The sequence below is a fragment of the Sus scrofa genome, chromosome 14 (genome assembly GCF_000003025.6).
Source record: "Sus scrofa isolate TJ Tabasco breed Duroc chromosome 14, Sscrofa11.1, whole genome shotgun sequence".
Taxonomy (NCBI): domain Eukaryota; kingdom Metazoa; phylum Chordata; class Mammalia; order Artiodactyla; family Suidae; genus Sus; species Sus scrofa.
In genome coordinates, this window is record NC_010456.5 from 6,827,934 (window position 1) to 6,855,772 (window position 27,839).

The 27,839-nt window shown below is 58.9% G+C and overlaps 2 protein-coding genes across 2 annotated transcripts in view; both read left to right on the forward strand.

Moving 5' to 3' along the window:
- Positions 1–3,219, forward strand: part of SORBS3 (sorbin and SH3 domain containing 3) — a 28,209-nt gene extending 24,990 nt beyond the window's left edge. Inside the window, 2 exon segments of the mRNA XM_021073000.1 lie at positions 811–917; positions 2,397–3,219. Of these exon segments, the coding sequence (XP_020928659.1) occupies positions 811–917; positions 2,397–2,458 (169 nt within the window). The 3' untranslated portion in view covers positions 2,459–3,219.
- On the forward strand, positions 6,183–20,603 carry PDLIM2 (PDZ and LIM domain 2). Its single transcript, XM_005670413.3, has 10 exons — positions 6,183–6,917; positions 8,307–8,401; positions 9,139–9,290; positions 11,426–11,495; positions 11,573–11,724; positions 11,848–11,926; positions 16,451–16,524; positions 16,767–16,912; positions 18,445–18,562; positions 20,011–20,603. The coding sequence occupies exons 2-10, from the start codon at positions 8,309–8,311 to the stop codon at positions 20,186–20,188; spliced, it is 1,062 nt and encodes a 353-aa protein (XP_005670470.1). The 5' UTR covers positions 6,183–6,917; positions 8,307–8,308; the 3' UTR covers positions 20,189–20,603.

Consider the following 27,839-nt stretch of genomic DNA (forward strand, 5'->3'; position numbering starts at 1 on the left):
AGGTTAGCACGTGTGTGCGCAAAGTGTGGGAACTGGTAGGACAGATTTGAAGGCACTGGGAGCTCAAAGGAGGTGGGGTTTGGGCGATAAGGGGCTTAGAGGGCAGACAGCAGGCCTAGGGAACGATGTGCTAAAGCCAGACACAGTCATCATCCCGGGGGAGGCGGGGGGCAGAGGCTAATGGGAGCATGGAGGGACTCTGGGAAATCCAGAGGATGTAGCAACCTCGGTTTTATTAATTTACTTATTTTTTGCTTTTTAGGGCCGCACCGGCAGCATATGGAGGTTCCCAGGCTAGGGGTGCAATCGGAGCTGTACTGCTGACCTATGCCACAGCCACAGCAATGCCAGATCCGAGCCGCATCTGGGACCTACACCACAGCATGCTGGAACCGTAACCCAATGAATGAGGCCAGGGATCCAGTCTGTAACCTCATGGTTCCTAGCTGGATTCATTTCCACTGTGCCACAACAGCAACTCCAACTTGGTCTTATTTGTATTTTATTTTTAGGGCTTCATATGGAAGTTCCCAGGCTAGGGATCAATTTGGAGCTACTGCTGCCACCCTACACCACAGCCACAGCAATGTGAATGGGAGTCACATCTGCAACCTAAACCACAGCTCAGGGCAACGCCGGATCCTTAACCCACTGAGTGAGGCCAGGGATTGAACTTACATGCTCATGGATACTAGTCAGATTCTTAATCCACTGAGTCACGATGGGAACTCCATAACCTTGGTTTTATTCAGGCCTGGTCTGAAGAAGGGGCGAGGGCTCTGGTGGTTGCTATGATGATGTTTCCTGCAGGTACCGGGCGATGTACCAGTACAGGCCCCAGAACGAGGATGAGCTGGAGCTGCGGGAGGGGGACCGGGTGGATGTCATGCAGCAGTGTGACGATGGCTGGTTTGTGGGTACGTGGGCCTGGTGGGTAGGCTGGGGGCAGGTATATCTCAGGGTTCTAGGTGGATGGGTTGGGGGGCAGGCCAGAAGGGGTATCTCAGGATTCTGGGGGAATGTGGGTGCCTGCCAGTGCTAGTTCAGCAAAGGTTCTCGAGCTGACCAGCCCTCACCTACTTCCAGCCTGGCGCTGGCTGCTTCCCTAAAGCCAGCGCTTTTGTCATCTGCCTTCATTCTCTGAACAGGGGCGAGGCCTGGGAAGAAACCAGAGAAGCTCAGGGTCACTGATGAAGTCAGTTGGACTCAGGGCAGTGGACTTCCCGACCCCCAGGCCTCTACTTCTGGGGCCTGGACCTTCCAAGACCTCTGTCTCCTGAGACACTAAGCTCCTGATGGAAAGGACCATGTCTCACGCCTGTGTATCCCCTGCTCCCTTCTCTACCCCCAAAAGGAGACAGCAAAGAAAGATCCCAGCCCTCAAGGCTGGCCGAAGAGCAGCTCAGGCAAAGGACTAAAGCAGGAAGCCCTAGGTTGGCCTTGGCCTGGTTTAAGGTGACCAACCCAGCAGGCTTCACATGGCCCTTTTTCCCAGAGTGGGCAAGCCATGTCCATGCCTCCGCTTCAGAGGACAGGGCTGTCCTCGGATAGCAGTGGACATCCAGAAGCTCCCGCTCCTCACGCCGCAGGGCCTGAAGGGCTTGGAGGGCTTCTTGGGCAGGAGTGGCCATAGGGGTGGTCCCTTGACCTGGCAGCCCACCCTTTCTCATCTGAATCCCAGCACCTCACGACTGACCAAGCTTCAGACACACCTGGAAGAAGTAGGGAGCTAGGCCTCTCAGAACAGGGGAAGGAGTTGGGGAGGCAGAGAGGAGAAAGAAGGCAGTTCAGGCAGCAGAAGGGAGGTGAGGCCTGGGGGCGAGATGGGCCTGGGCTGCTCAGAAAGAAGCCAGGATGGCCACCTGCAGAGAAAAGAAGCCCTAGGGCTTTACTTTCATTTTATATTCCTGTATCTTCTAGCCTTTCCTCTGCCACCCCAGGACACAGGTTTCTTTGGGGTCGTGGCAGACAGGGAAGCCTCTGCCTAAGCAGCTGAGTGTTTTGGGAGTATCATTCAGCCTGCTCTTAGGCCTTACCTGCCTCACCTCTAAAATGAGGAAGTCATACCAGACCAGTGAGATTCCTCCCGATTTAAGTTCTATGATTCATCCTCCTGCTTTCTTGCTTTCCTGAGGACGGGTGGGGTTGTTCAGTGCTGTGTGCAAAGTTATACACAGATGTTGAGTGCTCAGATTAGCCCATCATTATCGAAATCCGACATGTGGTTTGGCCCCTCCAAGCTTCTGCCACTAGGGGCAGGAGTGAGGCAAAGCAAATCCTCCCGCCCCGGGACCGGGACTCCACCTGCAGTTCTGGACACTGCCAGCAGAGGGCGGGACTCTCGCCTCCACATCTCGGTTTAAAAAAAGTGGGGAATGCTGTCTTTCCTCTTTCAGGTGTCTCCCGGAGGACTCAGAAATTTGGGACATTCCCTGGAAATTACGTAGCCCCGGTGTGAGTGGTCTCCGTGGCAACACAGAGCCCAGCCAGGATGGGGCGGGGAGCAGTAGCACTTATGGGAGGGAGAGAGGACCCCTCTCTCCCACATCCTCCTCCCCCAGGACCTGAGCTGCTGGCATCTGCTGACAACCCCGGCAGCCTTTCCCGCGGAACCTCCCTCAAAGCCCCCTGGACTGATTCCCACCCACCACTCACAAGCATTCCTCTAACAGCCGTTTTATTTCCTGCCCTACCCCACTCCCCAAATATAGAGGTCTGCTTTGAAGTGGAAACTGTTTCCCGGCCTTATTGAGACCAGACCCCCCTCACCCCACCCTGCTATGGCGTTTCCTCTAACAGGGATCGGCTCCCAGCTTCACCCCCGTGGGGTTCCTCTAACAAGGACCAGCTTCCTAACCAAAGGCCGCCTGTGCCCAGAGGGGATTCCTCCCCTTTCTCTCCAGCTTGCCTGCTGCAGTCCCCTTTGCCTTCCTGCCTCCAGCTGAGCCTGGGAGCGAAGTGGGGGATGGATGCAGCACTTTCTCAGCATTGGAGGCTTCCGGGCAAGAGGTCTTGCCCCAAGGCCCCTTCTTCCCTGGGCCTGGGCTGTGCTTATTGTCTTGCTGCTGTTGTGCCCAGGAAGGGTGGGGCCTCCAAGGACTGGCCTGTCCCAAATGTTTTCCAGGGTGGCTGATGTGTGCTGTCCTCCTGCCTGTCCAGCTCCCCCCAACCCCCAAGTCCCCTCTGGAAGAGAATGTAAAATAAATCTGGCTACAGAGACCTTGCTTCCTGTCCTTTCCCTTGGGGGTGGGAGAGGAGGACTCCTGTTTAGGATTATGGGAATTCTTTCTGCAGTAGGCTGGGCTGGGAATCAGGTGGGAGAGTGTGTGAGTGTGTGTGTGCGCGCGTAAGGGGAGGCTGGAAAGCACCATTACTATCTCTGAAGATTTCAGCCCTTAGGTCTCAGGCAGGATTGGGCAGCCGAGAGGACTGGGCAGCTTCTGGCAGGCAGTGCTGAGAGAACTAACGTCACAGGGACCAGGGTAAAGCGTGACTGTGGGGAGAAACCAGAGATGGGAGCTGACTGTGGCCTTGTTTGTGGGCTGTTTGGTTCTGGAACTGCTGTGGGGTTGCTGAACTGGATGACATTTCTCTTTGTTCTGTTCCTAATGTTTTCCTTCTGTGAGCTCCACTTACACACCAAAGCTCTCGTGTGTGTGTGTATTTACTTTCTTTTTGGGCTGGGTTTCTGAGCAGTCAATCGACTGCAGGAAGCTGGGAGTGGTGGGGCACAGCTAGCCAAGGCAACTCTTCTGGCTCAAGGGCAGAGTCCTGGGGCTTGGTTCCTGCGGGGCCACAGTGGTGGCACAGGCTGAGCCTGGCTGCTCTAACGAGGAAGAAAAGCTCCATCCCTTGGTCGCTGCTGGGAGGTGAGCAGGGCATAAGGTGCTACCCACATGTTAGCTGAAGTAAGCATCCCAACAGGCAGGTTATGAGTCCATTTTACAGGAGGAGAGTCTGAGGCTGAGAAATTAAGTCATCTGGGTCACACCATCATAGAATGCTGGAGTCAGTTCTGATGACTACTGCCGCCTCTGCACAGTCTACCAATGCCTGGGCAGTCCTTGTCCAGAGGCCCTGGAGAAGGAAGGTCAGGCATGAGGTCAGGGGCGGCCCCGGGCGGGGCCTCTCTGATATTCGCCCTGGCAATCCTGTCATCTAGGCCTGTCACTTAGGGCACCGCCATCCAGGTGGGTGGGAAGAGGTAGTGGTGCCCAGTTCTGTCAGGAGAGGTGGGAGAGGCCTGAGAATGACAGGGCTGTGGCTGGTCCCTGGCAGGTTCCTTGAGCCTGGGTGTGGCCCGGGCCCCACTGGTGGTTAAAGAGGAGCTTGAAGAACAAGACCTACTCTCTCTCCTCCATGCATTGCAGTGCTCACCACAGCCTGCTGCTAAGGTGGCAGGTCCAGCCTATCCTGTGGAAGTGACCATTCTTCAGGAACCTGCTGGCCTGCTCCTGATACCCTCCTAGCTCCTCCCAGCCCGATGCCCTCAAAAGATCTAAGGGCTGAGACTTCCTTTCCTGGAGGCAGAAACCAAATCCACACCCTCTCTTTGGTGGGGCCCCAGAGCCTCTTCAGCAGGTCGCACCCTGCCTGGACATGACCCCTTCTCTGCCTTGACTCGGCACAAGGAGGGAAGAGTGAGGGGAACCAGGGCATCAGAGCCAGAAAGGACCTTAGGTCCTTGGGGATGCTCATCCCAGTGGGGTATGTGACATGCCTGGGGCCACAGAACAGTATGCCCTTCTGATCCAGGGGTGTGTGCTGAAGTCTGCTGCCTTTGTCTTTTGTGACTGTGTGGGGCAGAAAACCTGCAGATAGTGTCCCCGCTGTGGCACAGTGAGCTAAGAATCCCTCCTGCAGCAGCTCAGGTTGATACCGAGGTGTGGGTTTGATCCCTGCAGGGCGCAGTGAGTTAAAGGATATAGCATTGCCACAGGTGAGGCTCAGATTCAATCCCTGGCCTGGCAATGTCCACATGCTGCAGGCGTGGCCATTAAAAAAGAAAGAGGAGAGAAAAGAAGAAAGGAAGAAGAGAGGGAGGAAGGAAAGAAGAAAATCCTGCAGATGAACCTGCAGATTTTTCTAGAGCTATCCAAGTCTGAGCACAAAGGGGCAAAACTGAGTACCTGCCGCAAATTGGTGAGGTGGGAATGAGTGGCGAGGAAAGGGAAATTAATCCATTCATTCAAACAATATCCTTTCAACGAAATTTAATTGAATGCCTGCTGTGGGCCAGGCCCTGTGCTAGGCTCTAGCAATGGAGCAATGAACCAGACTAGAACCCACCCTGCCCTCCAAGGAAGCACAGCACAGATTTACACCAGGGATGGGAGGGGTGGAGGGGATGGGAAGCAATGCATACAGCAAGAGGGAAAGCTATGCATCATGCCCAGTTTACACAAGGGAAACTGAGGCCCAGAGGGGCTGAGGAACTTGCCTGGGGTCACACAGCCAGGAAGAGGCAGAGCTGGTGTTTGAGGCTAGGTCTGTGTTCTCCCAGGCAGTGCCTGCCCTAACTGCAGCTTCCTGCTCCCTTGGGGGCTTCCAGTCTAGTTGGGGAGGCAGAACAGGTGAATCAGGCAAAGAGGCCTCACCCGGAGGCCCGGGACTTGTTAGTGGGAGAGTGGCTTACACACAGGGAGGACAGAGGCTGTTGGAGGCGAGGGACAGGGGAGGTAACCGTGCTGGAGACGGGCAGGTCTGGGAGTCCAGAGATGAGACGGCATAGGTAGGCGAGAGAGGTGGTGAGGGCACTCCTTTGCAGAGGGAACCCGGAGGGAATGACTCACACCTGAGGCAGGCAAGTTACAGCTGTGCCCACAGGTGTGCTCCCCTGGAAACAGGCCAGCCTGGCGGAGGGTAAAGTCGAGGAGACCAGTGGGAGATGCGAGAGCGGCTCTGGTGGGCCCCCAGGTCCCCAGGGTGAGGGTTGCCAGGTTTGGCTCTGGGGAAAACCATTTGCCAGATGGTTCTGAGCTGGGGCCTGGGGCCTCTCCTTGGCAAGTTCTCCCCTGATCCCTAGAGTAGGGGTTCCAGGTGGTTGGCAGAGGGCTAGGCACTCGGGACGAGGGCCGGTGGTCGTTGTTGGGAGTGGCTGGCTCCGGGCAGGGCGGCAGAAAGGGTGAGTGGAAGGCAGCCAGGAACGGAAAAGGCCTCAGCCCACAAGAGTGAGGGAGGTCCCGGAGGGCGCCGTGTCACCTCTCTCCCGAGTCTCCATCTCCTCCTGGGCCTGGCTGGTCGACCTGAGTGGAGCAAGCTCGCGGCGCATCTCAAGCAGGGAAGCTCTGCGCAGCCAGAAGAACCGCAGCAGTCCGCGGCTGCCGCCCAGCGAGCGCGCCGGCCGGGCATGAAGGCGGAGGGGCGGCCCCTAGTTTGGGATTTGTGGGTGTCGGGGCTGCATCCGCGCCAGCGTCGGAGCCTGGAGTGGGCGGGGGAGTCGCGCAGACCGCAGACAGACCCGGCCGGCCCGTCCCCTCCCCCGCCCGGCCCCAGGCTGGGGGTAGAGGAGCTTAGGGCCCCTTAGGAGAAGGGGTGGGCGCGGGCGACCTGGGCGAGCTTCGGGGGCGGCAGCCTCAGCTGTCGGCGAAGTGTGGCCCGGCGCCCGTCTCCAGAACTCCTCCCTGCCCTCGGGAAGGTGGGGACACCCCGCAGCCTCTAGGGGGCTCTCGGGAGAGTATCCCCGGGCCTCGAGCCGGCGCCGGCCAGGTGGCAGTGGAGGGGCTGGGCTGCGCGGAGGAGGCGGCCTCCCCGGCCAGGGGCGGCGGCAAGGGCGGCCCCGGGATCACATGGGCGGAGGCAGGTCCCGGAGCCCCGAGCGGGCTCTCCCCAGAGTCGGACAGACCGCGGCGGCGGCGTCTCCTCGCCTCGCTCCTAGCCTTCCTTTCGCTCCCGGGCCTGGCCGCCCAGCCCGACAGGTGAGCGGGAGCCCGGGGAGCGCGCCCACCTGCGCGCCGTCCGCACCGCCGGAGACCTGCCGGGTCCGGCGCCCTCGCTGCCCTGCGCTCCCGCGGCTCGCTCGGCGCCGGGACTTCGCGAACGGCCGCTCCCCGCAGCCTCGTCTGCGGTGGGCGCCTCCCGCGAGCTGGGCTTTCTCGTCCCGGGCGCTCCTCCTCCAGCCCCTCAGCCCACGGGTGCTTTAGCTTCGGAGCTTAGAAGGCGCCAGAACTGGGCGAGCCGGGCCGACGAGCCGGGCACCTCCCGGCGGCCCCCGGCGCGGAGTCCACTGACCGGCTCAAAGGTCTGGGAATCCAAGGCATCTGCGAGCTGCCAGCGCCGACCTGGGGCCCGAGGGAGGGACAGAGACTGGGCCTGGTCAAAAGGTGAAGCCTGCCCTGCGCCCCCTCCCCAGGCCCCGAGACGCGGGCCGTGGTCCCCGAGTGCTTGAGAAATTTGGGCAGCACTTGTAGTCTGCAGGCCTCCCCAGGGGCAGCCCCAGGGTGGGTGCTGGGCAGGGTGGTGGCCCAGCTTGGCACTGCAGCTTCCTGCCTGGGTTGGCTCCTGACTCCAGAGCTCGAGGCTCAGGAAATCCTACGAGGGCCTGATCTGCAGAGACACTCCCTTACCCAGCCGAGGGGCAGTGGATGAGAGGCCCCGTGGCCCCGGCTCCCAGGCAGCATCAATCAGCTCGCCCTGCTGGCCAGTGCCCAGCGGGGTGGGTGTGCCCAGTTCGGCAGATGAGCCGGTCCTTCTTGCTGGAGCCGCTGGGAGGGCAGCAGGCCCCTGGGGGCGGTGGGAAGCCGCGTCTTGCCTACCTGGACCACATTGCCCGGGACCGCAGGCAGCGGGGGAGGCCCCTCTCCTCTGAAGACCCTGGCCCCACCTCGGCCAGCTGCCCCGCCCCCCACCAGCCAACTACTTGAAAGTCTGAGGTGGTGCCACCCCTTTCTGTGCTGTCACTTCTGTTCCTAGAGCAGGGAGGAAGTACCTTGTGCTGTCGGTTTGGGGGACAGGAAGCAAGTGCGAAGGGGACTTAGCCTTGAGGGTGGAGGAGGGGGAAAGGGAGGAAATGCTGATTTTTACCACCTGCCAGCCCTGCCTGCAAGCCCCCGTCTAGCACCCCGACAGCTGCCTCCAGGGAGCCGCTCTGCTGGAGATGGCAGAGGGGGAACTCAGAGTCTGACTTCCCAGGGTGGGGGGAAGTGAAACTGGGGCATGCGGGGCGGGAGTTAGTCACTTCCTCTACCCACCTCCACCCACCCCCAGCCCCTGACTGGCTGCTCTAGGGACCTGTCACCCCCTTCTCCTGCCACCTCACAGCATCCCTTTGGGTGGCAGGCTCCATCTCTCCATCCTTTCTCCTTCAGGTATGGCGCTGACAGTGGATGTGGTGGGGCCGGCGCCCTGGGGCTTCCGCATCTCCGGAGGCAGGGATTTCCACATGCCTATCACAGTGACCAAGGTAAGTGCTAGTTCCAGGAGATCGGGGGGTACTCCCGCTCCCCCGAAGTCAGGGTGGACACCCCCCCCGCCCCCCACCATCCACCCGCTCCTCACAGACACTTCTTTTTTGCTGTGAAGCCAGAGGCCTGCTCCTGGGATTGTTGGCCCTGGGAGGGCTGGGGCCCCATTGCCGTGGGGATGTGGTGGTCACCTCAGGAACAGGCTTCTAGGGTGGGAAGGGAAGGGGAGCTGGGCCAAGGGCAGGGCCTGCTCCTGTCTCCTTGGTCACCAACCCTGAACCTGCTGGCAGCCATTTTGGGTGGTTGCTCCAACAGGAGCCCCGCACTCTTGGCAGCTTTCCCCTGACCCAGGCCCAGGCCAGGCAGTGTTCACGCAGAGGGCCTGCGCGCGGGCAGCACCTGCATGATTTGATTTGCACGGGCAGGGCTCTCTATCCGAAAGTATTTCCAAGCACAGCTCCTGAAATTCTGCCATTACACGTTTGTTCTTAGGGAGGCCCCTTAGGATGCCAGTGCTGGGGTGGGGGCGGGGTGGGGGGCTGCCACTCCAGCTTTCGGAGGGGATTAGCTGGTTAGCTGGGTGGACACTAGTTGGCAGGGAGAGAGATATTAAAGGCGGATGCAGGCCAGCTTGGCTCAAACCAGCCCCTGCGTTTCCTGGGCAGGACCGGAAAATCCCTTCTCCTCCATCCCTACCTAAGGGTCACCTCAGACTCCCTGATCCTCATCCCTACAGGTCACCGAGCGGGGCAAGGCCGAGGCTGCCGACCTCCGGCCTGGTGACATTATTGTGGCCATCAACGGGGAGAGTGCAAAGGGCATGCTTCATGCCGAAGCCCAGAGCAAGATTCGCCAGAGCCCCTCACCCCTGAGGCTGCAGCTGGACCGGTAGGCCCTCCACCTCTGCTGGGCCTGCCAGCATTCTTCCACCAGCTCCCTGCACAGTGGCTGCCCTCAGCCCTGCCCTCCGCTCCACCTGGCCTTCCCAAGCCCTTGGGGCTCATGTGCGAGAAGGTCCCTGTCCCTGGGGCTGCAGCAGGGGGGCTGAGGGATGTCCCTGTATCCAGCTGGATGTGTGGTCATAGGCAGGGCAGGCTGGCATCAGCCACCTGGACGCCCAGGTTTAACTAGTTCCCAGGAGCGTGGGGTACAAGGCGTGGGCATGAAGTGGATTGAAGAGCGGAAAGGTGCCCCTAAGGCTGGGTGTCCAGGGCCTCTGCCTCCAAGAGGGGAGGGAGGGCCTTTGTTTGGACCCTGAGGGGTGAGGAGTTTGAGGGCTCACGCCTTGTGGAGCCCCTCTGTCGCTCCCCATTGCCTCTCTGGGCCCTGCTGGTGAATGCCGACTCTCAGGCTTCAGCCTGGAGGCCTGACTGGGGGGGTACAGGTATCTCCCCCGGGTGGAGCCTCCCGGTGAGTCACAGGGCAGGAATGCGGGGAGATCCCCAGCCAGGAGAACCCTCTGGGCGGGCCTTGAACCTGAGTCAGGTACCTCCTGCGCCTCTGCCACCGCCCCCACCACCAATCTCTCTGCACCCCCAGGCTCCAGGCCCTCTCCTCCCCCCACCGCCCTGCAGGGCTGCAGAAGCTGGCTCCCTGACACTCTCAAGGCCCTGCCCCCTGCAGTGACTACTTCGTGCCTCTCTGGCACATGAGTGTTTGCAGGAGTGGGACCCAGAGGAGGAGGGTGGAGAGGAGCTCTTGGCATCTGGGAAGGGGACCAACATCCACCAGAAGCCCAATGGGGCGGGGGAGGGGCAGGGAGCTGCTGACACCATCACTTCCTCTCTGGTGCCTCTTAGACGGACGCCCCCACCAGGGAGGGGGGGCCTGGCTGAATACCCCCAGGCCTCCAGCTCCACGTTGGGTAGGTTAAGGATCTTCATTTCTTCTTTCTTTTGCCCAAACCCCTCCTAACCTCAGGCAGTCCCCCTCCCCCAGGAGACCTCTCAGGCACTGGAGGCCCTGTGGCAGGAAGCAGTGCTCTGGGCGGAGCCAAAGCCTGAGCTCCCTTCACTGTCCCCAGGGAGGCTGTGGCTGGTGTGCTGGTGGTGACTGAGGTTCCTGCTGACCTCTCTCCAAGTGGCCAGACATCCAGGAATGGGGTATTGGGTATAGGACAAGGCGGGCTCCTTCCTCACCCTCAGCCAGCCCCCAGCTCTCCAGGGGCCTCCTGTTTGAGGTTCTAGCTCATTCCACGGGGAGGGCTGGGATGGGGGCGGGGGTCCCTGGGGAACTGGAGATGGGGGAGCCTCGGTGATTGGAAGGGAAACTGGGCCGCCTTGTTCTCTAGGTCCTTCAGCTGCCTGCCTGGCAGGAAGGGGGCTGACACCCCCCTGTTTGATGGGGGAGAAACCTTCTGAAGGGGCAGGGAGGGAGCTACCCCAGGGTGGAGCTGGTGGAGGGGACAGGCCTCTGGGGAGAGGGGGCAGCTGGCATGGCTCTTGTTGGCCTTTAGGAATTTGGGCAACTCACACTCCCTCTCTGGGCTTCGGTTTCTCCAGGGGTGAAAGATAGAGTACTGTTTACATGCAGGCAGCAGTCCCCTGCCAAATCCATCTGCAAACAGAGGCTGAGCAGCGACAAGCTCTGCCTGAAATGCCCACCTCCCCTCCACATGAGGGAGAAAGAAAGAAAGAGAGAAAGAAAGAAAAGAAAAGAAGGAAGGATGGAAGGAAGGAAAGAAAAAGAAAGGGCGAGGCCAAGCCAGGGAGGATGGGTGATGATATGAGGAGTTTTTTAATTAAACTGAATTTATCAAACTGTTTGCTGAAATTATGTCCTTTCTACTTTTTAGTGCTGAGTTGTCCTTTCTTTTAAGAAATGCTGGTGGTCATTGATGATGGTTATTTGTTGTAAATTTGGCAAAGTTAAAACTTGGCTCCCTGTGTCCGAATGGCTTGGACATTTTACCGATCTTCAGGACCCACTGTGGGAACAGCTGGAATCTACAGCCCTGACCAGCTTGGCTGGGGGGGGGGGTCCAGGACCCCGGTGACCCTGGCCTCCCTCTGTCCTCGTCTCAGGTCTCGGGCTGCCTCTCCTGGGCAGACCAATGGGGAAAGCTCCATGGAGGTGTTGGCTACTCGCTTTCAGGTAGGATGGTGCCTCCTGCTGGGAGCCCTTCGCCCTGCTCTTCCTGGCCCCGCCCTGCCAGTCCCCTCTCCCCACAGGGCTCCCGGAGGGGGCACACTGACAGCCAGTCCTCCCTGCGGTCTTCCTGCTCCAGCCAGGCTTCCCTCAGCCCCCGGCCGAGCAGCCCCTTCTCCACCCTGCCCCCAACCAGCCCGCATACTCCCGCTGGAGAGGTGGTGACCAGCCACAGGTGAGCTTGCGCTGGCCACCAGGTCCAGGCCAGCCTCTCAAAGTCTCCGTAGCTGGGTTGAGGGGGCCCCGGGTCAGCCTGGGGGCACCCAACGCACACTGTCTGTCCATCTCCCCGTTTCAGTCTCCAGAGCCTGGCACACTCCCCGGGACCCGCCACGGCTGACCACTTGTCCTACGGGGGCCGCCCCGGAAGCCGACAGGTGAGGAGACTGAGGGAAGCAGAGCGCCCCTGGTCCCCGGCGGGATGCTCCTGGTGTCCTGCTGGCGCCCCCTGTCCTGGAGAGGCCGCATTGGCTGGTCCCACCTGGGCAGCGAGGGCCTCCGTCTCCTAGCAACAGGCGCGCTCCTCTCCTGAGCTGGGAGGCCAGTGCTCTGGCAGCGGGTCACACTGGCTGCTCCGGGCCGGCCAGTCCCAGGTGGCCTTCTACCTCTTACACCCCCACTCGCCGCCGCCTCCCCCCTTCCTGTTGGCTTCCTCCCCTCTCTCGTGTTGCTCTTGGGCCAAGACCGAAATAGTTTTGCTGCTGTTGTTGGGAAGATTCCCTTTGGCTCTGGCTGCATCTCTTGAACACATTCCTCCCCATTCCAAGCCCCATGCCCGCCCCCCACTCCCAGCCCTCACCCCCCTTCCTCCTCCTCTGACTCAGCCCCCGAGAACCACCAGAGAACCACCAGCCGGACTGTGGTCCCGACTCACATTGCCCTTGGCTTCCTCCGTCTGTCCCGCCTCCCTGCCCTGCTCCCCCAGACCCCCCTCCAGGTCCCACTGTCCACTAGCGACAGCCAGCCACCCCCACCCTCCCATGGAATTTCTCCTCCCTCTGGTTGGGGAGGTGAGGAGGGAGGTGACTAAGAGTCCTGGGCTACAGCTGCTGGGGGCAGAGTTAGGGGGGGCATGTCCAGGCTTTAGGGTGAAGGGGATGAGGCCCAGCTGCTGAAATCCTACCTCCGGGTTGATTCCGCATTTTAGAAAGCAGAGCCTCTGGAAAAGGCTAGGGAGGGAGTTAGGAACTGGGGGCTCTAGAGGAGGAAGGAGCCGGGTCCTCCAGGGGCTGCGTGGTAGGGCTCTCTGGTGATGGCCGTGGACCCTCCCTGCAGCCCCCCAGGCAATGTGGGCATACAGATGTATGCCTGTGATGAGATCTGGGTCTCTAAAGAATTTAAGATGTAGTTGCAGAGATAAGATAAACACACAAAACAATTTGGGAACAATTAAGCCCCGAACAGTATGGTCTTAATTAAAAAAGCAGGAGGCGTTCTGGGAGGGGACAGCTGAGTGTGGGCTGGGGTGGCTTGAGAAGTCTTGGTCAGGAATCCTGCAGGATGTCAGAGGTAGGATGGGGCAGGTTTTAGAATAGAGCTGGGGAGCTGGGAAAGCAGTGGACCGGCGGGGCCTTCTCTGGGAGAACCCTGGGCTGACACCAGCTGGGAATGAGCTGGGTCTGCCCTGGCCTCCTTCCTCTCGGTATCTGTGACCCCGGCAAGGCAGGGAGGTGGGTGGTACAGGGAAGCTCTCAAACCAGCTGCAGCACCTTGGAACTTGTTAGAACGGCAGAGTCTCAGGCCCCAGCCTCGCCTTCTGAGAGCAGACGCCAGGGTGCCCACAGGGGTGGGGGTGGGGGCACCCATCTGAGTCCTAAGGAGCCCTGGGGTTCTGATGCTCGCTCAGACGTGGGGACCACCCATGGGGTGTAAAGAGGAGCCCTGGGCAGGGTGGCAAGGAGACCTGGGTTAGTTCCACCTCTACTGTGTCACTTTGGACGAAGCCCTCTTCCACTCTCTGGGCCTCGAGTCAGACCCGAAGCTCCGAATTCCCTTCTCTGACCCTGAGGCCCCTGGTCATTCCTTCAGCAAATATTTGTGGAGCAGCTGCTTTGTGTCAGGCACTCTTCTAGACTCTGGGGATGCACGGGTGGAAAAATAGAGAAATTCCTCACCCGGGGAAGCTTGCATTCTGGTCTACAGAGGAGGCTGTAGGATCATCGAGTCCCACTGTTCCCTCTGGGGTGTTACCTTGCACTTGAGCACCTTAATCGCTCTGAAAAGTCCTGTGAGAAAGAAAGTTTACTTTTTTTCATTCCCTAAACTTGTTTAACTGCAGCATTTCTCCTGGCCTCCCCCTCCCCACCACTCACTTATTCACATCCCCCAAACACGTTTTGAGAGGCGTTGGTCAGAGACACCTTTTTTTTTTTTTTTTTTGTCTTTTTATTTTTAAATTTTTTTTCTTTTTGCCATTTCTAGGGCGCTCCCGTGGCATATGGAGGTTCCCAGGCTAGGGGTCGAATCGGAGCCGTAGCCACCGGCCTACGCCAGAGCCACAGCAACGCGGGATCCGAGCCGCGTCTGCAACCTACACCACAGCTCACGGCAACGCCAGATCGTTAACCCACTGAGCAAGGGCAGGGACCAAACCCCCAACCTCATGATTCCTATTCAGATTCGTTAACCACTGCGCCACGACGGGAACTCCTTTTTTTTTTTTTTTTTTTTTGTCTTTTTGCTATTTCTTTGGGCCGCTCCCGCGGCATATGGAGGTTCCCAGGTTAGGGGTCGAACTGGAGCCGTAGCCACTGGCCTACGCCAGAGCCACAGCAACTCGGGATCCGAGCCATGTCTGCAACCTACACCACAGCTCACAGCAACGCCAGATCGTTAACCCACTGAGCAAGGGCAGGGACCAAACCCGCAACCTCATGGTTCCTAGTTGGATTCGTTAACCGCTGCGCCACGACGGGAACTCCCTTTTTTGTCTTTTTAAAGCTGCACTTGCAGCACATGGAGGTTCCCAGGCTAGGGGTCAAATTGGAGCTATAGCTGCTGGCCTACACCACAGCCACAAGATCCTTAACCCACTGAGCAAGGCCAGGGATCGAACCTGCATCCTCATGGATGCTAGTCAGATTCGTTTCGGCCTAGCCACGACAAGAACTCCTGAGACAGCTCTTGATAGGCAGGTGATAAGCTTTTGGGGACCTGGAGGTGAAAGATCACTTCTATGAAGGCGGTGTCCCTGCGTGACTGGGGGGGGTTCCTCTCCACCCAGGGGAGGTGGTCTGGCAGGAGGAAGGGGGCCGAGGAGCTTACGGATGAGGTGCTCCACCTCAGACTGCTGTGGCCGTGGCCTTGCCTGGCCCCTGGGACATCACCTGTCCTTGCAGAGGCCTTCTGGAAACCTCTCTGGGCAGGCAGAGGCTTTAGTGGGCAGATTGGAAGTGAAAACTGCCTCTCTCCCACTGGCTGGCATGAGCTGGGGCAGCCCTGCCTTCCCTCTGGGCTGGCCAGGGCCCCTGTGCAGGGCACATGCTGGCCTGTCCAGGACGTGAGATGGGACCTGGTTCTTGAGCACCTGGTGCTGGCCATCCTTCCTGCGGGAACAGTCTCACCAGCTGTCGGTCAGTTGACCAACCAGGCACCCAGGAGCCCAGGCATGGACTCCTGGCCCTGCCTCCCACTCCCTAGGTGGCTTAGTCCAGCCACTTTGCCCTTCTGACCCTTAGTCTTCTTACATGTTGAGGCTCAAGAGCAGAAGAATGTCGCTAGAGCAAGAGGGCCAGTGGGGTGAGGGTCTTGCCTTTTTTTTTTTTTTTTTTTTTTTTGTCTTTTTAGGGCTGCCCCGTGGCATATGGTGGTTCCCAGGCTAGGGGTCGAATGTGAGCTGCAGCTGCTGGCCTACGCCACAGCCGCAGCCACACCGGATTCAAGTCGCATCTGCGACCTACACCACAGCTCAAGGCAGTACTGGATCCTTAACCCACTGAGTGAGGCCAGGGATTGAACCGTCATCCTCATGGATATTAGTTGAGTTCACTGAGCCGCAACAGGAACTCCCATTTTTTTTTTTTTTCTTTTTTGCTGTTGTTGGAAGTTCTCAGGCCAGGGATCAACCTGAGCCACAGCAGCAGCAATGCCAGGCTCTTAACCCACTGAACCACCAAGGGAACTCTTTAGACTGTTTTTTTAAGACCGAAGTTTTTGTTTTTAGCTTAAGAACGCAAGCAGTTTTTCTGCTTGATTGATCTCATAATTCACCCCCAACTGTGAATTTTAAAATTGAGGAGGAAACTGCCCTCAGCCTGGTGCACCGTGGCAGCCTGCTTGTCTCTGAGACGCTCTTTCCCCGAGAGAGACGGCACGAACTGAGCAGGGGCTCTGCTCAGGGCCCCAAATGGGCCTGGCTCCCCAAGGCTCCAGGGGCAGGACCAGACCTCCCAGGGCAGCTGACTCAGGGGAGGGCCCAGTGTGCACAGGGAGACACGACCTGCATGTGGCCCCGGCCCTGACTACAAGAGGGGTCCTGGCCCTCTGTTTCCTTTTCCCCCCTGTAAAAGGGTCAGCATACTTTCTCTCTGCTTGTTCTGCCCATCAGGCCCCCATGTGCAACATCTCTGCAAACACACCGTGTGAGGGGGCAGAAGGACACTCTTGATGGCTTTGCAACCTCATCTTCATTCTGCCTCTGGCCCAGTCCCGAGGGCTGTGCGCTCACGCTCCCAGAGCCGCAGTGCTGGCCTCCCTCCCCTTTGGGACCCAGCGAAGGCAGTTGCAGGCAGTGGTCCACGGGCAGGGTAGGGGGCTGCTGGTCACCAAGGGCCGGGGGCCCTCTGGTGTTGGGCCTGCAGAATGGCCGGGCTTAGCCGCCCAGATGGGTGTGCTGGCCCGGCCCCACGCCTGCCCGCCCGCCCTCCCACTGACTCCTCCCCTGGTGCCTCTCCCTCCTGCAGGCCGGCGACTGGGCTGTGCTGGTGCTGCCGCCACAGCCTTCCCCAGGTCCCCGTTCCTCCAGCCCCAGGCTCAGGTACCAGTGGATTTCTGAGATGGGGGGGGGTGGATCTGGGAGGGCCTGGGAGGGGTGAGAGACAGACCGGCTTCCTGGAGAGGGCTGCGGGTCCTGGGCTGTCTAAGCCTGGTCAGCTTTCCTCTGGCCCCCTAACCCTTTTCCCCATCAGGAACTCTTTCTCTGCCCTCACACCCATCCTAACCCCCCAGCTCCCCAGAAAGGGACCCTCATTCCTGGCTGCTTCTCTCCCATCCCCCCAGCGTGGCCTCGGAAGGGGAAAGCCACCTCCTGAGAGAGGACTCCGAAGTCTTCAAGATGCTGCAAGAAAATCGGGAGGCCCGGGTGGCCCCCCGGCAGTCCAGCTCCTTTCGGCTTTTGCAGGAAGCCCTGGAGGCTGAGGAGAGAGGTGAGACCCAGGGGATGCCGGAGGGGAGGGACGCCCCCCCATACCCCGGCCCCCTGACTGGGCATGTTATTAAATTGGTATTTAAGTGCCCCTCAGAGCAGGCACTGACCTGTGTCAGCCAGAGCCCCCGCACTAAAGGAGCTTACGGTCCAGGAGGGGTTACCAGGGGTGCTGGCTGGGATGACGAGAATGCCAAGGGAGCAATAAAGTTGGTGGTGGGCTTGGATCTCCAGGGAGGGTGTCATGGAGGAAGAAGGGTTTGACTTGGCCTTTGAAGAGAGATGAAAGAAAGATTTAACAAATGGCCTTAAGGTGATGTCGGAGCAGTGTGGAAGTGGAGGCAGAAGCCAGAGGGGCAGTGGGCCTGTCCCATGTCCTGCATGGAGGGTGGCCATGGAGGTGAAGTCCTGGCTGTGAAGCCTCGCACACCAGGCTGAGGGGTGTCCCAACCCAGGAGGACTGGTTAAATAACGCCAGACAGTGTGTGAGGTGCCGAAGTGAGCCACAGTGGTACAGACTTTCACCAGCCCTCCAGCTGTTCACTCGACAGGCGTTTAGTGACCCGTCTGATGGCCCAGACATGTGCCATGTGGCAGTTGAAGGCAGTCAGGACCCACATCTGCCCCCAAGGAGCTCTGTTTATTGGGCAGACTGGCTGCCCAGCTCCCAAGAAAGTAGATGGTGCTGCAGGAAATTGTGTGTATGTGTGTGCGTGAGAGATTGTGTGTGTGTGTGTGTGTGTGTGTGTGTTGAGGGCATTGACCTCACCCAGGGGAGAGATGAAGAGGCCGGCCTGGGCAGTGGTGCAGGGAGGGAGAGGATGGCACAGGTATTTGATGGACAGACTCATCCGTACCTGGTGGCTGGTTCAACTCTGAAGTTTCGCTCCTGAGGGTGTTCAGAGAGGGCAAGGAGAAGGGGGAAGGTTTGGAGCAAATCCTGTCCATCAGGACCTAGAGGCCTCAGCAGGCCTGGGAATGGGGCACAGGGAGGGGCGGTGGGTGAAGGCAGTGCAGACGGTGACTTTACCCCTGCAGTCTCGGGGTGTCCTGGGGGTCACTTCTGCCCGACAGCATGTGGGCTTCATCTTAGCCTTGTTCCAAGGCTCAGGCACAGTCATGCCCAGTAATGCCCATGAAAGCTCTCTGAGAGCTGTACAGAGGTACCATGGTGCTGTTATTATCCATCATTACCATCTCTTAATATCATCACCACTGGATTATGAGAGGAAGCGTCTGCCTGGCCTGACGTGTCAGACACAGAACAGCTCAGGCAGCCTGAGCTTGGGCTAACTCAGCCTTGAACGTGTTTCCTGCCTTTGACCAGCTTCGGCCAGGGATCTGGCACGATGGCTTCCTTCTCCCTCACCCTCCTCACACCCACGGTTACTTTCCCGTCTGCTCCTAAGTGCGCCTTTGAGGCTAAGCCTCCTCGGAGCTGTGCTGGAAAAGGTGGGGTGGGCTTAACAAATACAGCCTGGATGCTGCTGCCACCCTGAGCTCTGATGTGTCTGTCTGTTTCCCTCCTGCCAGGTGGCACGCCTGCTTTCCTGCCCAGCCCACTGAGCCCCCAGTCCTCCCTGCCCACCTCCAGGGTGCTGGCCACCCCACCCAAGCTCCACACGTGTGAGAAGTGCAGCACCAGCATCGCGTGAGTGTTGGCGGCGCACCCTGCAGGGCAGGGCCCTGCTGCTCTCGGGAGGGGCCTGTGGGGGACCCTCCGTATGTGTGATGGGCACCTCAGGTGTTATTTCAGCCTTCTTAAGATGCCTGTGCTGGCTTCTTCCTGCTGCATCATCTCCTCCTGGATTTCTTCAGCCCCTCCCCAGAGGAGGAAGAAATGCTATTGCTTTTGATTTTTCTCCTAAAATCCCAAAGCCTCTGGAGATCTGCCTCTGGGTGAGGTGCCTCCTTCTGGAAAATGTTGCTTGTACCCCCTCCCCCTCTCCCTTTGGAATGGGATGAATTTTTCCAGAGGTAGATCCAGTTTTCTCAGTGGGTGGCATTATAATGCAGCCACGTTCTCTAGAAAAGTGAACCCTGCCCCCAGGTAAGTTTCTTCCATGCACAAGGGCCAGGGTCAGATGAGTCATTTTAGGCAGATTGCTAGCTTCCATGGGCTTCAGGGTTTCATCGGCAGACCTGCCATGCAGGCCCAAGGAAGGGGTCCAACTTGATGGTCCCAAAGCGTAGCTCCTGGGCCCCCGAGAGGGATTGCAGGGCCTACGTCCAGAGCGTCCTCTCCAGAAGGTCCCTGGCCCCAGAACTTGCATTTCCAATTCATTCTCAGGTGAGGCAATGCTGTGGGTCCTGGCCCCTGGGGCCACACTTTGAGAACCATTGCTCCATTCTCAGTCCAGAAAACCTAGGATGGTGCTTGTCTGCCTTTGTGTGGGGGAAGAACGACTTTTTATTTATTTTATTAATTATTAGTTTCTTCTTTTTAAGGCCACATCTGCAGCACATGGAAATTCCCAGGCTAGGGGTCAAATGTGGTGTAGCTGCCGGCCTATACCACAGCCACAGCAATGTGGGATCCGAGCTGTGTCTGCGACCTACACCATAGCTCACAGCAATGCCAGATCCTTAACGCACTGATTGAGGTCAGGGATGAAACCCATATACTCATGGATACTAGCTGGATTCTTAATCTGCTGAGCCACAATGGGAACTCCAGGAATGAGTTTTTAAAAATTGGGGTCTTGGGAGTTCCTACTGTGGTGTAACAGGATCGGCGGCATTTTGGGATCACACTGGGATATAGGTTCGATCCCCAGACCAGGCACAGTGGGTTAAGGATCTGGTGTTGCCGCAACTGCGGCTTCGACGGTGACTACGGCTTGGATCTGATTCCTAGCCTGGGAACTCCATATGCCTGGGGATGACCAAAAAAAGGGAAAAAATTGGGGTCCTGGGGGTGCGGGCTGAAGGGTTGTTAAAGTGAGATTCCTGAGGGCAGGCTTGCAGAGGCAAGTGTCTGAGGTTTGGGAGCCTTTCTGGCGCCTGACTCTCGGAATGGGAAGAGTGGCATCCTGCCTGGTGCTCTGTGTCTCTCTCTTGCCCCGCAGGCTAATGGCCGTCTATTCCCTGTCCCCACAGGAACCAGGCTGTGCGCATCCAGGAGGGGCGGTACCGCCATCCCGGCTGCTACACCTGTGCCGACTGCGGGCTGAACTTAAAGATGCGCGGGCACTTCTGGGTGGGGGACGAGCTGTACTGCGAGAAGCATGCCCGCCAGCGCTACTCCGCACCCTCCACCCTCAACTCCCAAGCCTGAGCGCCAGTTGCGTGTTCGGCACCCCTCCAACCCCGCCCCACCGCCCTCTGCTGGCACCTCCGTGCCAGGGCCCAGCCAATAGCGAGTTCCTGTGGAAAGGCCTTGCGGGGTGGGGTGGGTCCCTTTCTCCTCACTGAGTGAGGCCAGAGGCTGGGACCTGTCTGTGCTGTGGGTGAGGGCGGCCTCACCTCACCTCTGCTGGATTCTCTCGCGTCCCCCTGCTGGACAGGCTCTGCACCAAAGTCTGAAGTGGACGCTGCATTGGACATGTTTGTGCAACAGGGGTTCAGCAGGTTCGGACATGGAGATAAGCATCTAGAAGGAGAGGGGTGGGCCAGAGGCTACAGGTATTCACTGTGTAATGTTTTCGACGTATGAGCTCTATAAATATATACTATTCGGTGGACAAAGTAAAGTCGGTGCCCCTCTTTCCTCTCCTTCCCTGCCCCAGCCTCTGGGGATGAGCTTCTCCCCATATTGGGTGGAGAGTCTTTATATATATAACGTTTTCCCTTTTATCTCCCCTTCTCTCAAACCCTCACCCTACCAGATGCTTCGCCACATGACACGCCCTACTGAAGAGGCTTGCCCCTTTTAGCCATGCTCTTCCTGGACCCTTTTGTAAAGATACCTGTTTTATTGGGATGATCCCTGGTAGAGGAATGAGGTTCTCACTGGGAGCCTGCGGAGGGGAAGGGATGCGCAAGGGCCGGCAGCAAACAGGAGATGTCCCCTGAGACCCCTTCCGCCTGTTGCAGACAGCATCTGGCCCTGCCAGCACGGGCTGGGCTGGCACGCTGTGCCTCTCGCTGCTTGACTGGGTGTGGATGCTGCCAGCCCTGCTGAGTTCCCCAGAGCTGGATGGGGGGAGAGAGGGCCACCTCTAGAGGGCCTCCTACACTTGCCCAAGCATGTCTGCACCCCTTTGAAAAAAATCACCCTCAGGAATACTCTTGGACAGGACTGTGAGTTTGCGTTGCCTGGAGAGACAAGCCAGCAGCGCCCCCCTCCCCCCGAGGACTGCCACCCACCAAGGGCTTCACCTTCAAGTCAGGGTTGGTCTGCCGGCCCCTTCCCAGGAGCTCCAACTGGCTTCACTAGTGGTTGATTTGAAAGCTGGTGCTAGGCTTGCCTGCCCTAGGGATATGTTTCAGTCAGGCAGGGGGCAGTGGTCAACACATCACCCCCAGTTCTAATCTCAGAAGCCATTTCAGAAGGGTGCACAGGTGCCACTGGGTGCTCCAGACCCCTCCCCCATCCACCTCCTCTGTGGCCCCTGTCAGCCTGAAAGAAAAGAGCAAAGCGGGGCTTCAGTGGACATTTTGTGCTACCTGCCTCTTTTTAGAAGGAATCCTGGTAGAGACTGCCTGCGTTGCCTCCTCAGGCACCTTGCTATAATTTACCCCTTGGTGTAATTGTCTCACCTTTTGCCTGGATGGCTGCCTTTATTTTCATAGGAAAGATCAATGCTGGCTGTGGTTCAGGGGTTGTCAGGCCAGAACTGTCTGTTCCCAAGTGGGATGGGCTCCTTGGCGCCACCTAGTGTCAGGTGTAATTACCAGCTGGGGTGAATGCTCACAAAAGGGACTGTCAATTTTTGGGTCCTGGCGCAGTGGGAGCATGGAAAACAAAGCACTTTGTTGGCTTTCCTAAAGAGAATTGTCAAGGCAGTGACTGAGCTGCCATAAATGAATAATGGTATGAGATGGTGAGCACAAAGAATCCGGTGAGTTCAGAGCAGGGGCCATGGTATGAGAGGATGAACAGGACATGGACCGACGGAGGAGGGAGATGCAGAGTGAGGGGCTGAGTGCAAGTGGAATGCGCAGTTTAGGGCAGCGGCTGAAGGGGATACTGAGATAAGATCAGAAAGATGGGAATCTTGAGTGCCAGAAGATATGGTTTGAACTTCACCTTGAGGCTCTGGGGACACTTGGAAAAAATTCTCAACAGGGAAGTGACAGGTGGAAAAGGATGAGTTGGCATATTAACATGTTCAGATCCCCATCAGTAACAAACCCTGGTGGCCAGCAGTGTTCTAAAGAACGGAGGACGAATGGGAAGTGGAAACACACGTGAAACACGTAGGCCAGCGAGCTGCCGAAGGCCTTTGAAGGTTGACTGGGTTCAAGGTAAAATCCACGTGTCTAATTGTGGCAGCCAGCTTTTCTCCCTGGGGCCCAAGGGTTTCGTCATCAGAGCTCGCTACTGCCCCAAAGCCAGCCTGAGCTTGGGGACCAACTTCATTGGAAGAAGGAGTTATTAGCCAATCCTTTTTGTCAGCAGAGAAGCTTGGGGGTAGCCTTTGGTCTCTGCCTCCTGCCTTCAATTTCACCCAAGCCACCTGCTTTGACTCAGACATGCTGGGGTGGGGAGGAGGCACTGCCCCACCGTGTGGCTGCATTTGTCCAGCACAGTGCCCCCTTTCCTTTTTTTCTATATTTGGGGCAATAACTTCAGAAATGATGATAGATTCGAGTTAGAAGGGACCCGAGAGAGCTTCTGATACAGCCCACTTCTATTAGAGATGAGAAAATGACTTTCCCAAGGGGACACCGCTAGATAATTCTCAAGTGCTTTAACTCTGATTCTCATGATTCTGAGGTAGGTACTATTGTCATCCTTGTTTAGATAAAGAAACCGAGGACAGAGAGGATAAGACACTGTCCAAAAGCTCCTAGCAGTAAGGAGAGGGGGCTGAGACTGACTCCTGGGTTTCCGGCTGGCACTGGGGTGCTCTGTCTCCTCCATCACCGGAGGTAACCTTCCAGGCCATAGAGGAGGTCACCACAGCTTGCAGCCACCTCTAGTCTGGCAGGAGCTGCCCCAGGCTCTCAGCTGGGCTGTCGCCCTTCCTCCCACAAGCTCAGTGCTGAGCTTGCAGGAAAGGTGCTTCCTGCAGCTGGAACTTCCTCATGGAGGGTAAGAGGCAGCGTGTCCCTAGCCTCAGCCTGGAGGATGACTGCTGGGGCCACCTTCTGTCTCAGGAACTCACAGTAGCTGCTCACCCCTCAGGTAGGCAGTGAGGGGTGGCTGTGCAGCCCCTCCCCTTCCTTCATTTAAAGAGAGAAGATTCTCAGATTCCAGAAGTTCTCAGTGGAAATGAATCTGACTTGCATCCATGAAAATGCAAGTTCGATCCCTGGCCTCGCTCAGTGGGTTAAGGATCCAGTGTTGCTGTGAGTTGTGGTGTAGGTTGCAGATGCAGCTCAGATCTGATGTTGCTGTGGCTGTGTTGTAGGCCAGTGGCTACAGCTCTGATTCGACCTCTAGCTTGGGAACCTATGCATGGTTCTATGCATGGGTGCAGCCCTAAAAAATAAAAATAAAAAGTTGGAGATTCTCCTCTAGTAGGACAGTGGAGGGGGTCATGTGGGGCCTCAGGGCCCTCTGGGGTAGCGGGGTAAGTGCCTGGCCCAGCAGGCATGGGGCTGGCAGTCAGGGCAGCAGAGGGCAGATGGGGTGAGCCCTCCCCAACTGTGCACATCTGCATGGAGAGGGTGCTTGGGGTGTGTGTGTGTGTGTGTGTGTGGTTTGAGCCCACACAAAGGCTTGTGCTGAGACACCGCATTCCTGCTGGCTGGGCTTCCTGCTCCAGATGCATTCCTGCCCACAGTCACCACAGAGACTGCTTGGAATCTGGCCCCACATTCTCCAAATTCAGGACAAGATGTGGCAAAGGTTCCCTCCCCTTACCTCCCCACCCTCTGACTTTGGAGGGAGGAAGCCACCTGACCCACCAGCCCTCCTCCCTTCGGACTTGCACAAAGCAGTTCCCCCAGGGCCAGTGTGCTCAGTGTCCCTCTCTGTGCCTGGGAAAGAGGAACGGGGGTTGCTGTCCGGGAGGACAGGGCTGGGAGGGGCGGCCCAGAGGACCCACGGCTAGCAGGGCAGGGCTTGGCTTGAAAATCCAGGTGTGAGGAGCAATTCAGGCTCTTGGCTCGCATTCTTCCCAGGGCCTACTTGTAGGCCTGTTCCCCCATCTCACACAGTTACAATCTTGTTTGTGGTTCTCTGATGTCGGCTCCTGCTTGGGGTGTTGAGAAAGGGTGGGAGGGAGGAGGTGGTGGCAACAACTGTCATCTCTCTCCCACTGAAAAGCCACTTGCTCCCAGCCCTAGCCCCCTCCTCCAGAGGCTCAGGTGCAAGTTTGCACGTCCACGAGCTCCCTTATCTCCCTCCCTCAGGGTCATGCCCGGATTTTTCCAGCCTTGTCACCTTCCTCAGGAGGCTGAGGTTTCCTTAGGGGCCACTAGTCCATCTTGTCACAGGCTGTCTCACCTTTAGCAGCTGCCTGGGCTCCCATTGTGGGGGTGGTGGAATCCTATGGACACAAAGAGAGTGGGGTGGGGGTGGGGACAGGGATCCCGCCCCCCACCCCCAAGCTTTAGCGTACCTGGGTGAGGAAAAGAGGTGGGACGAGGAGGGGATCCAGATCTGGCTCAGGACACAGGAGCTCTGCAACTGCTGGAAAGGCTTTCCCTGTGCCAGGACTCACTTCCTCCTTCGATGGAGCCTGGTTTCTGAGTGGCGGAGTGACTTGTCCCAAGGCCCACAGCTGAGAGCGCAGGGACGCTGGGGTCTAGAGCAGCGCTCTTCCCACCGTTGGCACGTGCGCTTCCATTTCCTTCCGTGCTCGCGTCCGGTCGCCGCCGCCCCGCACCCCCGCCCGGCTCCATGTCGGCGGCAGGAAGACAGACCCTGTTTGGGAACTGAGGGCCGGGTGACCCCGGGCCACGAATCCGACAGCATCCCCAGGCAGGAGGGAGCGAAGGACAGCAGATCGGGTCCCGCTCCCCGCCCGCACTAGGGGGCCCCCAGGCCCCTGCCCTCTTGGCGCGCCCACCCCGCGCCGCGCCGCCCGAACACCTGCGCACCCCTCCCCCCGGCCGCCCCTCCCCCACCCCGCTGGGAGGGTCCCCGGGCCGCGCCCAGCCCCGGCCGGACGCGCCAGCCCAGCCGCCAGCCCGACGGCGGCGCGGGGACGCCGGCCGGGATCGTTCGGTCCGGCGGCAGCGGCCACGGCCGGGGCGCCGCGTCGGGGCCAGGATTGGGGCCATGCTGGGCCGGCGGCGCGTCTTCGCCGTGGAGCCGCTCCACGGCGGCCGGGGTGAGTGGCCCACGCCCGGGCCGGCCGGGGCCTCAGGCTAGGAGCCGACTCCCGCTCCCCTTGGGCCCCGGTCGGCGCTCCCCGCCCTACCCCGGCACAGGCCGCCCGAGGCGCCCGACCTCGTTGCGCCCTCCTCGCCGCCTTCCTTAGGAAGGGCTGGGGGACCTCGTCTTGCACGTCGGAGACCCGTGGGCTTTTGGCGTTAAATTGGCCACCACCTCCGTCGCCCCCCTCCTCCGGGTCCACTTCCCTCTAATTCCCCGTCTGGGTCCTTCTCCGTCCTGCCCAGCGAGTAGTTCCGAAAAGCTCCCTCCGCGGCGGCGGACTCCTTTCCAAGGAGCCGCGCAGGAGTGGACTTCCTGGCCGACTTCCTCGCCCAGAGGAGCCTGCATTGGCATCCAGCTCTCCCGAGTGGCCGGCTGTGGCCGGCTGGGAGACGAAGGCGGCCCTCCACCTCTCCAGCCTGAGTTTCTGCATCATTACAGTCGGGGAGCCCAGATCCTAGATCGTAGGAGAACCTGACACAGGCAGGGAGGGCTGTGGGATAGTGAATGGGGGAGCACGCTGCTTCTCCTCTACTCCCCAGCTCCTTTTCTTCCGTTTACACTTTTTTTCTTCTGATTCTTCACAAAATCGCCTCTGTTTCTCACTTAAAAAAACAAAAGTCCCAAATGGTTATAGCGATTTTTATTTTTTATTACCCTGCCCTAGGAATGCCAGGGTGGGCTTCCTCTTCCATCCTAATGCCAGTTTCTCTCTTTGCACCCCTTCCCCGCTCCCTGAGGCTGCCGCACAGTCATACTCCTCTTTGGGGAGCCACAGAAGAGGCTGAGGCTCCTTAATTTTGGCTCAGAGGTCTTAGGCTGACCCCAGGGGTCTGAGCACAAGGGCTCCCAGAAGACAGTGCCCAACCCCTGGAAGGAAGATATCGCTAAGAATCACTCTGGCAAAGAGAACCCCATCCTAACATCTCCCAGCCAGGGTTGGAGAGAGATCTGGGTGGGGATGTGTCTGACCAGGCTCTTCTTGTCACCACTGGCCCAGGACACTCCTCCCAGGGAATGCCACAAGCTGCCAGGAATGCTGGGGGTGTTGGGGACAGCCTGCCCAGCCTGATGACACTCTTCTTGCAGATGGGACTGGCGAGGACCTGGCATGTGGCTGTGTAGTGCCTGGAGTCACCAGCACCTACAGACGGATCCCAGACGATGCTCTAGGGTGCTCGGCAGACTCCTGGAATGGGGATGGCAGGCTGAGAGGTCTCAGGAAGCAGGTGCTGCTTCTCAAACCGACCTCCCAGGACTCAGGAGTGGAGATGGCAGTGGGAGAAAGCTCCCTGGCCACCTCACCGGGCCTTTCTCAAGACTCTCTGAACTTTGAGCCCACGGGGAGCCCTAAGCCCCGGGCTCTTGGTGTCACGGAGCCTCCTGCCCACTTTAGCCGGCTTCTGGCCAGCCGGAAGCTGGAGCAGGTGCTGGAGCGGTCCTGCCAGCTCCCGACTTCCCCTGCCAGCTCATCACAACACTGCTGCTGCCTGAAGCCGCCAGCAAGCCTGAGAGTGAAATGCCCCTTTGTGGAGCAGGGGGACAGGAGGCCACCAAGGCAGAGAGTGACCTAGAGGCTGGCCTGGAAAAACCAGAGGTGGTGAGTGCCAACTCTCAAGATGGGATGGGAGTCTCCACTGTGGCGCAGTGGGATCGGCGGCATCTTGGGAGCACTGGGACACAGGTTCGATCCCTGGCCTGGCACAGTGGGTTAAGGATCCAGCGTTGCCACAGCTGTGGCATAGGTCTTGACTACGGCTTGGATCTGATCCCTGGCCTGGGAACTCCATAGGCCTCGGGGCGGCCAAAAAAGAAAAAAAAGAATGGGATGGAGGATGGAGTCCTCCCCCTCCCCAACTTGCTCTCCTTGGAGCTCTCTCAGGGTGGGGTGTAACTCACCACTAATTGATGGGTTGTGTGAGAACTTCACCTCACCTGGCTCCCAGCTGTATGGAGCTGGGCCGGTCCGGGGCCTGCCTGAGTGGCTACTGGGAGGCCAGCTAGGTGTGTGTTCTTCCTCTTATATATCCTGCCCCCATCTGCTGGCCCCTGAGGGTGGGAGGCTGGTTGGGGTCGGAAGTCTCCCCTCTTCACTCTGTGCCACAGGTGGAGGGCTTGGGGCCTGAGGCCTGGGCCTGCCTTCCTGGGCAGGGTCTTCGCTACCTGGAACACCTGTGCCTGGTGTTGGAGCAGATGGCAAGGCTGCAGCAGCTGTGCCTGCAGCTGCAGACTCAGAGGGCCCTGGGGGTGAGTGAGCTGTGGGCGCTCAGGCAAGCAGGCGGGCAGGTGAGTGGGGAGGCGGAGGAGGGGTGGAACCCCCAGAACCAGGATGCCCTTCAGAACAGCTCTGGCCTCCTAGCCAGGCCCTGAGGCCCATCTCTGCTGTGCACAGGATCCTGAAGAGGAGAAGGAGTCGGCCCTGGCCCCTTCACTCCCACCCTCTCACACCCCAGGCAGTGAGGTACATGGGCCATGGGAGCAACTCAGCCAAACAGAG